The sequence below is a fragment of the Rhopalosiphum maidis genome, chromosome 1 (assembly GCF_003676215.2).
Source record: "Rhopalosiphum maidis isolate BTI-1 chromosome 1, ASM367621v3, whole genome shotgun sequence".
NCBI classification, from domain to species: domain Eukaryota; kingdom Metazoa; phylum Arthropoda; class Insecta; order Hemiptera; family Aphididae; genus Rhopalosiphum; species Rhopalosiphum maidis.
In genome coordinates, this window is record NC_040877.1 from 14,019,263 (window position 1) to 14,035,089 (window position 15,827).

The 15,827-nt window shown below is 29.5% G+C and overlaps 1 protein-coding gene across 5 annotated transcripts; it reads left to right on the forward strand.

Moving 5' to 3' along the window:
* Positions 1-1,595: 1,595 nt before the first annotated feature.
* On the forward strand, positions 1,596-8,434 carry LOC113549016 (cytochrome P450 4C1-like). Of its 5 annotated transcripts, none has more exons than XR_003404907.1 (9): positions 1,596-2,114; positions 3,011-3,246; positions 3,736-3,930; positions 4,094-4,343; positions 5,253-5,550; positions 5,952-6,028; positions 6,914-7,103; positions 7,689-7,896; positions 7,965-8,102. XR_003404907.1 is itself a non-coding variant. In XM_026950156.1 (9 exons), the coding sequence occupies exons 3-9, from the start codon at positions 3,050-3,052 to the stop codon at positions 8,309-8,311; spliced, it is 1,554 nt and encodes a 517-aa protein (XP_026805957.1). In that variant the 5' UTR covers positions 1,599-1,866; positions 1,920-2,114; positions 3,011-3,049. The 5 variants fall into 5 exon arrangements, 4 of the variants coding, with proteins under 4 accessions (XP_026805957.1, XP_026805958.1, XP_026805956.1 ...); XM_026950156.1 differs by lacking the exon at positions 7,689-7,896 and having other exon boundaries at positions 1,599-1,866; positions 1,920-2,114; positions 7,965-8,311; XM_026950157.1 differs by lacking the exon at positions 7,689-7,896 and having other exon boundaries at positions 1,599-1,866; positions 1,926-2,114; positions 7,965-8,311.
* The last annotated feature ends 7,393 nt before the right edge of the window (positions 8,435-15,827 follow it).

The window sequence follows — 15,827 nt, forward strand, 5'->3', positions numbered from 1 at the left end:
CGGATGGGCGGCAATCGTTGAGATTTTATCGAATTATGTGTAATTGTGGACCTCTACTTATCTAGGGTCGAAAGGAATACAATACTCGCTTCTTGAAATTCTCAAGTCGACAGTGAACTAAAAATTGGATCTAGTTGATGTTTGAAAGGTCAAAATTAAATTTTCAGTACTTTTCAAAATAATCGAGAAAAACAATAAAAGTATATTTTTATACAAAATTACAAAACAGGGTTTTTTTACAGTTGTTAAAAAAGAGACATGCCATTTTCTCCAAGTATTCATACAAGTATTAATTAGAAATAACTTATAACTTATAATTTTAAAAATATTTTAAATTTACGTATGATTAAATATTTGCTTTTAAGTAAAAAATCTTGAAAATTAAATACAAGGTTCTAAATTGTTATATTAAAAATAAAATATATCAAAAATATACATCCTAAATTTTTTTTTTTATTAATTATCAATGTACATTCAAATTTCACAAAAATTGGTCAAAATCACAAAAATCTGTAAACTGCAGTTTTATAGTTAAAAATGTATAAACATTTTAATATTACCAAAAGGAGAGGACATTCAATACAAAGCTCCTGGTAATTTTGCAATTAGAAACTTAAAAATTTCAAAAATATAAAACATGCACCGTTTATTTTATAGACATTTGAAGTTAAAATTCCATAAAATTAGATATTTAAACAAAAAATAAGGAAATTTGTTACTTTGTTGCAATTTAAAAAAATAACATTTGCACGAACTTAAAATTTTACTTTAATAACTTAATTATTATTATTATTATTATTCTTTACTACACACAATAAAATTTTCCATATTGTTTAAATTTGTTTTAATTTTTTGGATAGTGCCATCAGCGTTTGTAAAACAGATTGTAAATATTTTATAGAAATAGAAATAAAACATTAAATTATTTAATTTATTGAAGTATGGAATTGTTTAGCACGAACCTATATTTTCTTTACACTGTTTTACTGTAAGTATATATTAAGTTAATTTAACACATCATTTACTGTAGCTTACTCAATGACAAAATACATTTGATGCCTACAGTGCAGCAGGGTGAAAAATCGAACTTTTCTGAAACTGTTGTAAATATCCTTGTTTTCCTTATTTTATTTAGGATTTCTTAATTATATTGAAAAGTACTGAGATTTTAATACTTTTACTATTTAAAAGAACAAACTTAATCAAATACGTCACTAGAAACCATAATAGGTAGATACTCAAAATTTAAAATTAAAGCGTTTGTTTTTTTTGCTTCCAAATTTTATAACATACACAGTCAACAATCATTATCTGTTACACTAAAGAATTTAAAAGTTGTATAATTGTATGTGGTTGGTTGCGCACTCTGCGTGTCTATAACTAATATCTATGCCTAAAATATAACGACTATTAACATATTTACAAAAAACAGTTTATTGACACTATTTATAATTAGGCCATCTTCTATAAACCTTTGATCCTTATCGTTAATATAACCATTACGATTGCATGCAATTTACATTTATGAGAATAAAATACGTACACTTAGTAGTTGTAATATAACCATTGTACCTACATATTGATTCCTATTGTATTTTAAAATTTAAACAGGCCGAGTTTAGTCGTGTTCAAAATACTTCAAATAAACATAATCATGAACAATATTTTTAAGATGAATTCCACAAGACACTTGAACAGAATTTCACCTGTTAAAATTAATTTTCGTCAATAAAATATATTATTTAAAAAATTTCCCATATAGTTGCATCATATGATTAATACAAACTATTAAATAACAATATTAATTATTAGGTATTCATTACGAATATTGTTGAATCCAATTAATATTCTCTCTAGTTCATGATGGTAATTTATATTCAATTTTTACTTCAAAATTATTCTCAAATTTAATTATTCAGTTTCAGTTCGTATTCTCGAGTAGGTACACGAGGCTCTGAAATTAATAAACATTAAGCAATTAATTTGTTCAGTGTGAATAAGAAGTAAAGGAGCTTATATTTTTAACGACCAAAAAATAGATAAACACTTTATGTCAAATACATATTGAATAAATATACGACAAACATATTCTACAACACATCAAACATTTTAAGGTAAGTAAACATAATATAATACATATTAACACATCTGCACTTATCCGTTCTTAAGTAATAAAGTTATAATTTGTGATTTAATATTCTACAAGACAAGTGTAATGGTGATGAACCCCCATTACAGTATTTATATTTTACAATACCTAATATAAACACATCACATTTTTATGGTACACATTATATAGAACAAGATGTATGTGTGTGTAATCTTATAAGAATATTCTGTATTACTACACAGTCCACCTCATCCAACTATTTTTGATTACTTCACTTTATTTACAATAATAATTTTCTGACCTGCCATAAATACGCGTGCCGATGCAGTCTCTTCGTTAGCCCCGTATATTATTGCTACCGGGTTATTGGTAAAGTAAAATATATTTTATTTGTATTTTATTTTAATACACGTTAAATTGTGGATTTGTGGTTGGTTTATTTGAGAAAAAAAATAATTTATTATCTCCTTCCTATTTCTTTTATCAATAAATTGTATCAAAGATAAATAGCGTTTAAAAGTTACAGCTACGTAACACAAATATTCTGTTTAGGGACATATTTGCAGAAATAACATTTTACAAAAAACAGGATAAAATATGACGTACATAATTTTGTATGTATTACCAAAAATATATATAACGTATTTATTCATTCTTCAATTATTTTTATCATAGAATTAATTTTGCATTGTAACTTAAAATTAAAATTAAAAACTATTTAACATATTTATTTAAATAACAGAAATATTTCAATACATTACAACAAAATAAAAATAATGATTTCACTAAAGCGCGACAAACTAAAATATATTATAAGTAAAAGCTAACTTACGCGATATTGATTAATTCGAGAATAAACATTATTATAATATTATATCGTAATGCGCTTATCATTTACAGGTAATTAAATAATTCATTTTAACAATTGATCGCACAAATATGTGGCTTTCGATTTTCACGACGCTCTTAGTCGTTTTGGCAATTTCTTCAATAATATTAAGAATCAAAGGTAGAAGAACAAGAATGTTAGGTAACCAAATACCAGGCCCGGAAGGATCATTTTTAGTGGGCATGTTACCGTTGGCCATACAAGGATCGGAACACAAAATCAAAAATGCTCAAGTCATATACCGAACGTGAGTTCTGTACTTTTATTATAACGTATCGAAATAAAACAGCTTATTTAATAATTTAGTAAACTATACACTGCTGTATTATTATTAATTATTCTTAGCAATACATTGAAATATAATTTTTCTTTTTAATTAAATTAAAAGTCTAGTTGTATTCAAATTCATTGGGTAATCGATCATATAAATGGAAAATATTCTTTATTACAAACCTATATTTGAAATTTGCAAAATAATATAAATTAATATGTAGTTATTCTATTAAATATCAATTAGATTATTTTATACTTAAGATTCTGAGCGTTGAATGTATTGATTTTACTATGATATGTTTTTAATCATACCGATAAAATGTTGCATATCTAGTTATAATTATTATAAATGTATAATAATTGTACGTAATATTATATTCATTGTTTTAGACGTAACTCATAAGTGTTCCCGAATGGTTTCTAATTAACCAATCAACCTATTTTAGTTGCAATATTGTTTTAGATACGAAAAATCTATATTTAAAGCATGGTTGTTAAATAAATTATACATTATTCTTACACGACCCGAGGATGTTGAATTCGTTCTGACAAATCCGAAATTTTTAAGAAAATCCAAGGAATATAAGGTCATGCAACAGTCCATCATGGGACAAGGGATATTTACGATTGACGACATAAAGAAATGGAAGGTTAACAGGTAATAAATCATATTAAATCGTAACATTTTGTACGATTGTGTCACTATAGATGCTATTTTAGTCATAGTTTATGAATGCGAGTTTACCAAAATCTATTTGTAAATCAAACACACGCTGCACGTTAGATTAAAAGACGATAAAATATTTTTTATAACGTTTCAGAAAATTGTTAACTAAAGGGTTTAGTTTTAAACTGTTAAAAGCATTTATACCGATATTTTACGAAGAAGCACTCGTCCTTGCTCAAATACTCCGAGACAAAAGTGATTCGACATCGAAGGAATGTGACATCAGCGGTCCTGTCAGCATGGCGACGATGGAAATGATCGGAAAAACGGCTTTGGGCGTAACGTTTAACGCTCAAAAGGGCGGCTCCAATCGATTTGTCGAAAATTTACTAACAGCCATGCACGTATGATAATAATATACTATGAGATACCAGTAATTTTAATATATTGTATATGTACCAAAATATTCCTTTTGTCACGTAAAAACTAAAAATATCAATTAAAAAAATAAATAATTAACTTTTAACTCTTTCGGAATTAAATACACTTTTAGGTAAACAGTAGACACTACTATAGTAATTATGAGAATACAAACATCTTTATGGTCGACTTAAAGTAAAATACAGTTTTTAATAAACGGAACTCAGTTCTAAAAAATCAGTAGATACGCATAAATCACCACTATACTTATAGATATAGTAAAGGCATGTATAATTACAAAAGTTTAACTAACCAGCAGCTGCCTTTTATAAATTTTTACGTATATTTCCCGAGAAGCAAAATTGTTATCTACTTTCTCGTCATAGGTTTCAATATATTTAAATTCCATTTAAAACGTTGAACAAAATTTTAATTAAAAAATACTTTCACGAAAAATGTTTCAATTCATATTCACAATAATTTATACAATTAGTACGTTTCTACTTTTTACAGCAAAAAATTATAAATGTGAAACGCAGATACTGTACGATCGAGTAAAATTGAACTTTTCAGAACGCGAACATTTAGTATCATCTTATCACCTATTATGTACATAAAGACATGCATTTATTAAGTATCTGTGTTATAAACAAGTCCAAAGTTATGATAAATTATATTAAAAATGTTATAACAAAAGTTCAATGAGAGATAAACACTATTTTTTATTTAATATCTAATAATTTGGTTCTAAAAATTTAAGTAATAAAGAAATAAATTTACATGGTTTACCATTTTGATGATTGATTCGTTTTCATTTTTGTAACATGTGACTAATTTTTTCGATTATTTGATACCTACACACATTTTTTAATGTATCTATAATAATATTATAGACCTGGGAATATAGGATTACGCATCCGTGGTACTTGAGCAGTACACTATTCCAATTTTCGTCAATTAAACGAAAACACGATCGTAGCCAACAAATCATTCACGAGTTCACCAATGATATAATCAAAAGAAAAATCATCGAGTTAAATAAATCAGGAAGCGAGAATGTCATGAATACAGACCACAACGATTACGAAGACATTGGGCAAAAAACGATAACTCTCACTGAAATTCTTCTGGAGAACTCTCATGAAATGTCTCACGATCAGATGCGAGACGAACTCGTAACATTAATGATCGGCAAGTACCTATATATACGTATATATAATACTATAGTACATCCAAGTTTGAACTGTTCCACAGACTACAGTTTCACTGTACAACTATGCTTTATACTCGTATTATATTTTTTAAGTGTTTCTCGTATCGATACAGAATAATCCAGCATGTATGTATTGTTATTATTACTATTGAACAAATATGTTTTTGGTCAGCCCAAAGCAATATTTTTTTTAATTTTCTACGGTGAAAATGGGTGCTGCGTTATTATTAATTTCGGTTGTTACTGGAAATTATATTTTTCAATACAAATTTAAATAATTAATAAATCGTAGTACATAAAAGAATAAATATCACCGACGTTGTTTTTTATATATATATAATAATATACCTACACAATTTATATTCGTAATATATTACAGGAGGACAAGAAACAACTGCTTTGGTGAACGCTTGTGTGGTTTTTATGTTAGCCCATCATCAAGACGTACAAGATAAGGTAAATACATATATAAATGTGACATGTACATACTGTTTATATTAAATAGTGGGTAAGAGCCGTAGGGGTGTACTTGAACTTCTAAATACGTTGTTTTTAAAATAATAGATTGATAATTTATAATAAACATCTGATATTTTTTTGAAAGAAGACCACGCGTGTACACAATTACACGCAACTGTAGTATATAATATTTTGTATTGTAAACTAGAAATTTCACTCTAGCCGTCACCCCCTCCCCCACCTTTCCAGCAAGATTATGTATAACTAGAGAACGGATTTAAATGCAAATTACATTTTATACTGAATTCCCGAAAACATTGCTTTCCAAGCACAAATTTCATTTCATACATCAAAGAATCAAAAAACTTAACTTTAATTTAGCATTTTTCGGCATTTTTAATAAATTTTTTATGTTTTTAAGTCATTTTATTTCGGGAATTAATAAAATTCGATACAAATTAAGCAGCACCTGATAATACAGCGATATTAAGAAATACAAGGTAAAAGTGTAACGAATGCATCTATCTAAATTGTATATTATTTTTTTGGAAATAATTTTCAGAGTAAAAAGTAAATAGGACTAAATATAAGACGATTAAAATGATACGAATAATTAATACCTAAGAATAAAAATGTATATAATTAAACAAATTTTTTCAATGTACAAAATAATTTTAAGAGCATTTTTAAAAAAAATGCATGTTATGGATGCATTAAATCGTATTTTTTTAGGTCATTTTTTCTTGTTTTTTAGAGCATTTAAATCCTTTCCCGACTTATAACAATCTATAGTTACACCCGTGGAAATCTGACATGAGATGTACGTGTTAATTGTGCACACATTTACAAACACGTTCGTTCTGTATATATTGTGTAAAACAGGTGTTCAAGGAACTGGAATCGATATTTTCGAACGGAGATCGTAACAGACCGGTCACATACAACGATTTGCTTCAGATGGAGTACCTCGAACGAGTGATCAAAGAAACGCTCAGGCTTTTTCCCCCGCTGCCCGTGTTCGCCAGAGACCTGGCCGAAGACATGACAATCGGAGATCACCTGTGCCCAGCCGGTATGATATAATATACGTCTGAACGAGTGACGGTGTCCATATAATACGTATTTATGCCTTGCCGCATCTTTTAGAGGAAGTAATATTTTCTGTCAACCGTATTATCTACAGGTAGGTCGTAGGTAAACGGTTTTAGAAGGGTCCCATTACACAGAATACACAGATGCACACGATGCAGTGCAGACGAAGCGGATGGGGACTTTGTACACTGTGCTTAGCTTAGTTAGCGGTCTTAATAAATTATTAGACGATCTGTGTATACTATGGAAAAAGTTTATATTCAATTACGTAATGAGAGATACATTTATATGAGATACAATCATGTGCCCGCGGGCTGTGTTATATTCATTTGAAAGGCTCGTACAGATTACGTTGAACAAATAAAGAATACAATTTTGAAAAAAAAATATATATCGTTTAGTGCCTTTTTAATCGAACTCCCGTGGTTGTGCGACGGCACGCCATTCTAAAAGTTATAAATGGGGAGAGGGGGGCAAATTAATAAACACCATGCGCAGTTTTCGCCGCCGTTTAAAATGGTTTGATTTTTTTCCACAAAATAATAATTTTAAAAACTAATTTTAGACCGATTACCGCAAACGGGTTTAAAATTATTTTGCCAGAAAAAAACCGCCGCTTTAATCCACGAGACTTTATGTGTGTAATGACTACGAACATAACGAACATACTAAATCGCATTCAAACGATTTGTGTCAGATTAATTTTTGGTGGAAACAAAAATCGAACCCGTTTTTGAATTTCGGACGGAAGCTGCGTCATACGAAATCGGCGGGTATACGAAAAATTCGTTAATTCTACAGTGAAACGAAAATATCGCTTTACACGGATGTTTCCTTACAGGCGCCACGCTGGTCATCACCCCGCTGTTCTTGCATTCGAGCCCGCAGCACTACGGCAACACGGCCCGTGGCCCGGACGAGTTCAACCCGGACAATTTTTTGCCGGAAGCCTATCGCCAGCGACACCCGTACGCGTACATCCCGTTCAGCACCGGGCCCCGGAACTGCATCGGTATCAAGTACGCGATGCTCCAGATGAAGACGGTCATATCCACGCTGGTCCGTCACCACAGATTCCGGCCGTCCGACAGGTGTCCGACGCCGGACCGACTGCGGCTTATGTTCTTGACCACGCTCAAACTGGCTGACGGCTGTTACGTCAAAGTCGAACCGCGGGGACTGGAGTGACCAACAGACACTGTAGTGGCTGCCATATTTTATAACCGATGTGTATAATGTTGGTCGAAAACACATTATCAATATTATTACTTATAATTATTATTATTATTATTATTATTATTATTACTGTTATTACTGCTGTTATTATTGTTATTATATTTCATATACCTATTCGAAATAATAAACCTACGTCAAAGGTCATGGTAAACAGTCGCGTGGGAAGACTCGTTGGGGCCAGTGGCAGAACTAGGGGGGGGGGTGAAGCCGGGGATTAATCCCCGGGTGTAACATCGTAGTGGGCGTAATTTTTTTGTTGGCCTTTATTTGACTTTTGATGTTAGAAGTTAAAAAAACTATTTTTATTTCACATAATTTGTTTAAGATTTGGTGATGACCGCGTTTGAAGGAATGAAAAACAAAAAATTAAACCACACACAGCGTAAAATAATTTAATGGTTATTATATTATTAATTATTATTAGAGCGCGTAGCCGCGCGATCGGCGTACGTCGACAATCGACAGACGACAGTGTATACAACATATTTACATACAGACAGTCGGCAGACAAATATGTAATAAAAATTAAAAAGAACGTAAAGTATGAATAAAAAATATATTTTGTAATCGATCATAGTACAAAATTAATCTCATTTATATTACTTAATACCTATGTCGTAGTCATGGCAAAATAAATTATTATTTTATTTTTTCGTGGTCATTGTGCTCGTATTACGTTGTCGTTATTTTGTAATAAGATTCGGGATTCACCATTTTGGTTATCGATCTGGACATCATTCTAGTTAACGGTAAGATTATGATTAGATTCGTTTAAGTATGCGTATATAGGTATAGCATACTGGTATTTACTATAATAATTAAGATTCTAAGTGAAGTTAGGCATGTATTGATGGTCAGTGGCGTGAATACCGGATAGGCAAGGTGGGAACTGACGAGGGGCCCTAGTCTAAACAATAATACTCTATTTTATATTAAATTCTAAATTTCACAATAGAATAAAAATAAAAAAATTATATTATTTTGATATACATTTTTTTTAAGTGTGTAAACTGTACAACTATCGAGCATTTTTAAATATCAGATTTCTATTTTAACATTTTTTTTTCTATCAAAAGGTTCTTTCATTTAATTAAATAAGTTTGTCATTACTAATTTTAATAGTTAGCAAATAGTTGTGTAAAAATCAGAATAACTTTTATTTAGTTTAATTATTCTAACATAAGTAGATATAATACGGTTCTACGAATAAGAACTAGGTAGATTGATATTTTTAACTTTGTTACTTAACATTATTATGTGTGTAAATAGTATTTTTGTCATTTGAATTCCAACTATTAAAAAACAACTGTAGGAAAGGATATTTCAGTCTTGGTCTATGTTTGGGCGTAATTTAAACATTTTTCCCGGACGTAAAAAATCTAAGTTCCGCCTCTGGTTAGGGCCCCGACAATCTTAGAAAAAACCGCCTTTTTAGCAATTAAAAAAATTGGCAAATGTGCCTACGCAATATACGCATCGATAACAATAATAAACGAAACACTGATGAAATAATTTGGAATTTTCGTTCGTGACTTCATAATTAAATCATACACATTTCAAAATGTATAATAAAAATATGACGTTTTGAAAGTGGAATAAAAATATTATATTTAGGCACACTTAGCCATACCCTAACGCCATTGGCTATACCTAATTAATGTACTTTAGTGATTAGTATTATTTTTTATTATCGTGTGTTGGCTATATAGACATAATATAAAACGTAAACTATTTTTTATTCATATTTTATATTATAATTTATAATAAATGATAATAAAATAATATGCTGGCTAAATAATGTTTGTTATTAATTTTCTATTAATAAATATAAGAAACTAATAAACTATATACCTATTAATCTGTTTATTTCTTATTATTGTTTTTATTTTTTTCATTTCGTTCAAATAATAAACATCAGTTTTTATTTTCGTAAATAATATTTATGTTTCTTCGATTACTCTTCTTATTTGTAATTTCTAAAAGATTTCAGCAACTCTTTTTAACTTTCTGTGTTTCTTTTTATTCAATTAAATATTTTTTTTTTTTTTTATTCTAAATATATCATAAATATATCATCCTTTTAGCTTCGTAGATGCACACATCAACAATGAATGCAATTTTAAATTAATAACGGATTCCGTGTGATGGTGGTAAGAAATTTTATTTTACTTTTATGTAAGTCTTGGCAGGACCAGATTGGTTCGACGAGTTTCCGAGTAAAACTTGATGGGCCAAAACAATTTTGAGCCGTTCGAGTCACAAGGAGCCACTAACCGAAAATATGTTAAGAGTTAAAAGCTGAAAAATGAAGACTACTAGATGGACTTGCTTGTTGATATTAAAAGTTTATGAGACGGACCTGAGTCTTGATCAGTTCAGCTAAGTTAAACTATAGGCACCTAATTCAAGTAAGATAATTTTATTTATTTTGTAAAAATATGTATAGATGTATGACTTATTAAATTATTTTTAGTATTTATTGTAGTTGTAACGTAGTATATAACATATAAGTAATTTAATTGCTTTACCTACATTTATTTAATACATTTACGGATAGAGAATCATTTATCATTGGAACAGATGATAATTCAATGACCAGCGGATTTCGGCGATTTAGTATATTGAAATAATTGTTCGTGTCGCATCATCCCCACATTATTCGTACCGCGTAGGTACCTATAATATTATTACTATTTTATTTAGTTGTCTCCCCCTTACGCTGCACCGCTCACCGGTCAATTATCCAACACATCGACTATGGCCGGCCGGCAACAGACGCACATATAATACACATTACCCGTTTTTTTCGATATTTTATATGCAGTGTAGTGTTAAGTTTGTAAAGCAGCGCAAATCGTATTTTTATTTTTAAGTTACTTTATTTAACTAAATTATATATTGTATTATTGGTACTACATAGTTTAAGTTGTATATTTTTTTAAATTATTTTAATGCGTTCATTTTATGTGTGCAAAACGCCAAGAAATTTATTGTATTTTATACAAGGTGTACGGCGTACCACATCATCACCTACATATTTGTAATATGTCTATTATCTTGTGCGTGAGATTTTTTTTTTAATATTTTATATAGCTAATAGGATCAAGCGGATAAGCTGACCAGTCTAGAATCTGTAAGACATATATATATATACATATATCGTTTTGTGAGTAATATTTATTTATTTTTGTTGTACTGTTTTAGACTAAAAACCCTAAGTAGATATTGTAGTTTTAATTATTCAACTCCAATAGCTGTCTGTCTAATCTAAATATTTACAATAAAATATTATATCATAGATACTTGTATTAATTATTAATTTATATTATACTATATACCTATTATTATTATTATTATTATTATATATAGAGTTAAAATATAGTTAAAATAATTATTATAGTTATTATAGTTAGAATAAGAAAAGTGTTGAATTTAAATAATAGTAACCGGAGGATAGGTATTATCTTTTACGTAACGTAATTATTATTTTTTTCAAATAACATATTTTTTTTCTATAAATTATACTCTCACTAACACAAAAACTTGCAATGTATGCATTTAAGTATGTAAATTATGCAAATTTATAATTTAATATTTTTAGTTATCATTTATTTAAAATGTGTAATTCATAATTTCTATGTCCTAGTATTCTAGTAATTCAGGGAGTAAAAAAGGGTAACCCACAAAAAATGTTTCCCTATCCAACACCTGAAACCCACTTACACAGCGACATCACCTTACCCACACTGCTCACACATTTTACCCAGTTTCAGATAAGAAACTCATAAACAATTTTACCCGGTTTTGAATGTAAAACCACCAAAAAAACATAAACCACCAAATTTTCTTCCCGATTTTGAACGCAAAATCCATAATCTTTAAATGATTTGTCTCACTTTTGTACCTCACACCCCTAGAGCCCTAGTCCACAAAAAATTGCACCCGGTTTTGAACGCAAAACTCATAAGCCACCACAATTTTACCCGGTTTTGAATGCAAAACCACCAAAAAAACATAAACCACCAAATTTTCTTCCCGATTTTGAACACAAAATCCATAATTTTTAAATGATTTGTCTCACTTTTGTACCTCACACCCCTAGAGCCCTAGTCCACAAAAAATTGCACCCGGTTTTGAACGCAAAACTCACAAACCACCACAATTTTACCCGATTTTTAACGCAAAATCCATAATCTTTAAATGATTTATCCCACTTTTGTACCTCACACCCCTAGAACCCTAGTCCACAAAAAATTGCACCCGGTTTTGAACGCAAAACTCACAAACCACCACAATTTTACCCGATTTTTAATGCAAAATCCATAATCTTTAAATGATTTGTCCCACTTTTGTACCTCAAACCCCTAGAACCCTAGCCCACAAAAAATTGCACCCGGTTTTGAACGCAAAACTCATAAGCCACCACAATTTTACCCGGTTTTGAATGCAAAACCACCAAAAAAACATAAACCACCAAATTTTTTTCCCGATTTTGAACGCAAAATCCACAACCTATAAACGATTTATCCCACTTTTGTACCTCACACACCTATCTCACAAACAATTATACCCCATTACAGACAAAAAACCCGTAATTCATAACATTTTTACCCGGATTTTAATAAAAAAATCCCATTAAGTAGGTACCCAAAAAACCTTAACCCATTTTAACTCCCTAAAACTTTTAATACGATGTGACTAATAATTTCTCAGCACCTACAGCCTCACTTATTTCTTTAGAAGTTCAGACACGCATTTAAATTCAGCACTAGTAATCTGAAAATGAGCGAATGCCGTGCTACGACAAAACTAAAATTATAAATTTAAACCAATTAAAACCTTCTTATTCAACGTATAATTCGATATTTATTTGTTTATATTACCTATGTATTATGCATTACTTATATCGGTATACAACACGCATTTTATACGCTAGAAAGTGGAGTTACTAATCTGCCTATCTACATTAATTATTAAAGTCGATCGACGTTCGCGCATTCTCGCTTACGATGTGGATTAGGCCTGCTGGGGACACCACAATAAAAAAAACGCGCCTCGTGTAATACCTCATAAGCAACACGGAAGATGTTATTGCGTGTCGTTTAAAGGTGGTGAGGAAAATTACACAACAGTGTTACCTTAGTATCTTACATAAAGCATTCATTAAACACCAATTAAATAATTATTTATATCAAGAAACAAGAAATATTGACGTTTTTTAAAGTATTAGTAGTACAATAGTTTTGAAAAAATAATATCCCCTAACTTGTTAGTAGTTATTTTATTAGTCCTTATATTTTCACTATCAAAGACGATTTTTATACAAATTATTAATTACGAAATGGATATAGAAGTGAAATATCGTTCATTTTGTCTGGCTTACCGTCAACTTAAGTTTATAGTAAAACTGACCATTAAAATTAAATTGAGTGTAAAAGTTCGTGATATCTTGAGACGTGATTTCTTTATATCCAAATATTTGTATATTTTGTATAAAATATTTTATACACATCCCCCCCAATCGGAAGTGCAACTGCGGAGAAAAGTTTTAGCCAGCTAAAATTTGGCAATATTGAGCATTAAAAGCAGCATAGCACAATCAATTTTTATAACGTAATTAGTACATTTGTATTAATGAAAAAGCGCAGAAAATCATTGCAATATTCTTTACTATTCTTACTTTTATTTTAATATACATATTACAATTGAATTGAATTTTTCTATTGGATTAGAATTTAGAACTGCCTTCTACTGTGAAAACGAAAACAGTTATTGAAAACTAAAATCAAATAAATATACTGTAACTATGTATACAATTAATAGAATAATAAATATGTATAAATTCTTCTCAAAATCTAAAATATCAAAATTATTTAAATATTCCAGGTAAATTTGTTAAATGAATATCAATTTTAATGCAACAAATAAAAACATAATTGATTAATAATATCAATGTTGGTAAGTAAGTTTTAAATTTTACTTAAAACTTAGTTGTAACTTATGTCTTATCGCTTATAGTTATATTAAATGTTGATATTAAAATATAATATAAATAAGGTAAATACTATAAATTGCGAGCGCAGCGAGCGACTTTGCTATGCAGAGTTGGTTGAACCTACTAAACAGTGGCGCAGTAACCTCTCGTAAGTGAGGCAGACCCACATTACTAAAATCCTTGGTTCACCACTGGAGACGTCCTCACATTTGGAGGTTGAATTTAAAACGACTAACGAATTTTATGTTTCTTCGGGTAACGCTTAAATTTAAAAACTAATCTCGCATGATTAGAAGAACAGTGTGCTTTTTATTGGCGAAAAAAAATTAGATTAAGTATATTTTGACTATCGAATACTTTAAATTTTCTATCGATACATACTTGTTATACCTGTTGATAACTTTTAAATTTTCATATTTCATTTTTTTACATACATTTACGGGGTAAAAGATTGTCGTGTAAACTCAAAAACTAAGGTTACGAGAGCGTTGTACATTATATTCGTAAAAAAAAATATCGAAAATCTCTATTGGTACTAAGTAATTTCTAGAAAAACGTATTTCTGTCAAATTTGTGTAATTTTGATTTGACGAGTAAAAGAATTATTATCTAAATTTCAAAACTAGCTTACATGTTTGAAGAAACGGCATGCTTTAATTAATGTTTATTGCTGACCGAAATCGAAGCTACTTGTAGTAAAAAAAACTATTTAAATGCATTCACATTCAAAAACACGCAGAGTTAAACATTAAAGAATTCAATTTTTTTTCACATGCTTTATTAAGAAATTACATTTAACGTTTCTGTGTTTGTTAATTTTGACTGATCTTGCTCTTTGTGCTTGGTACTAATATATTTTTTATAAGAAATCAATTTCTTTAATATTCGAGACGAATCGGCGTGGATGATATGGAGGATCCTCTACAACTTCGGTTTGACTGACAACTGCGGTGGCAACAATGATTGTGAAACTGATTGTCGGGTCAACTAAAAACCATATTTCAGGTTTCACGATACCGTCCCTTTTTTACAAAAAAAAAAACATAAATTTATTATACATATAAATCGAAAAAATTCTAATATGTCAAGTGTCAGCGCAGTAATTAACACAAGGTATTTTTTAAATTATATGAAATCTAGAAAAATCTTAAACTCAAAGTCATGTAGTTAAAAGTACCATAACTAATTGTAATTTTTTACTACAAACAACCTTCAAAGTAAATTATTGAAGCATTTTTATTGTTTCGAAAGACGACGATACACACAAAAATACATTTATAAAAAATATACACACATGCTTTAAAGTTTATCTGAAAACCAATGTATGAACCACACAGAATTTAAAACTTAAAAAATAATAACGATAAAATATCGACGTAGTCAAATGATTGTGTAAAAAACACTATGTTAAAAAAATTAAAAACTTTTCGAAATAATGAGTGTGTGCACACGACACTTAACGGGCCACCCCGA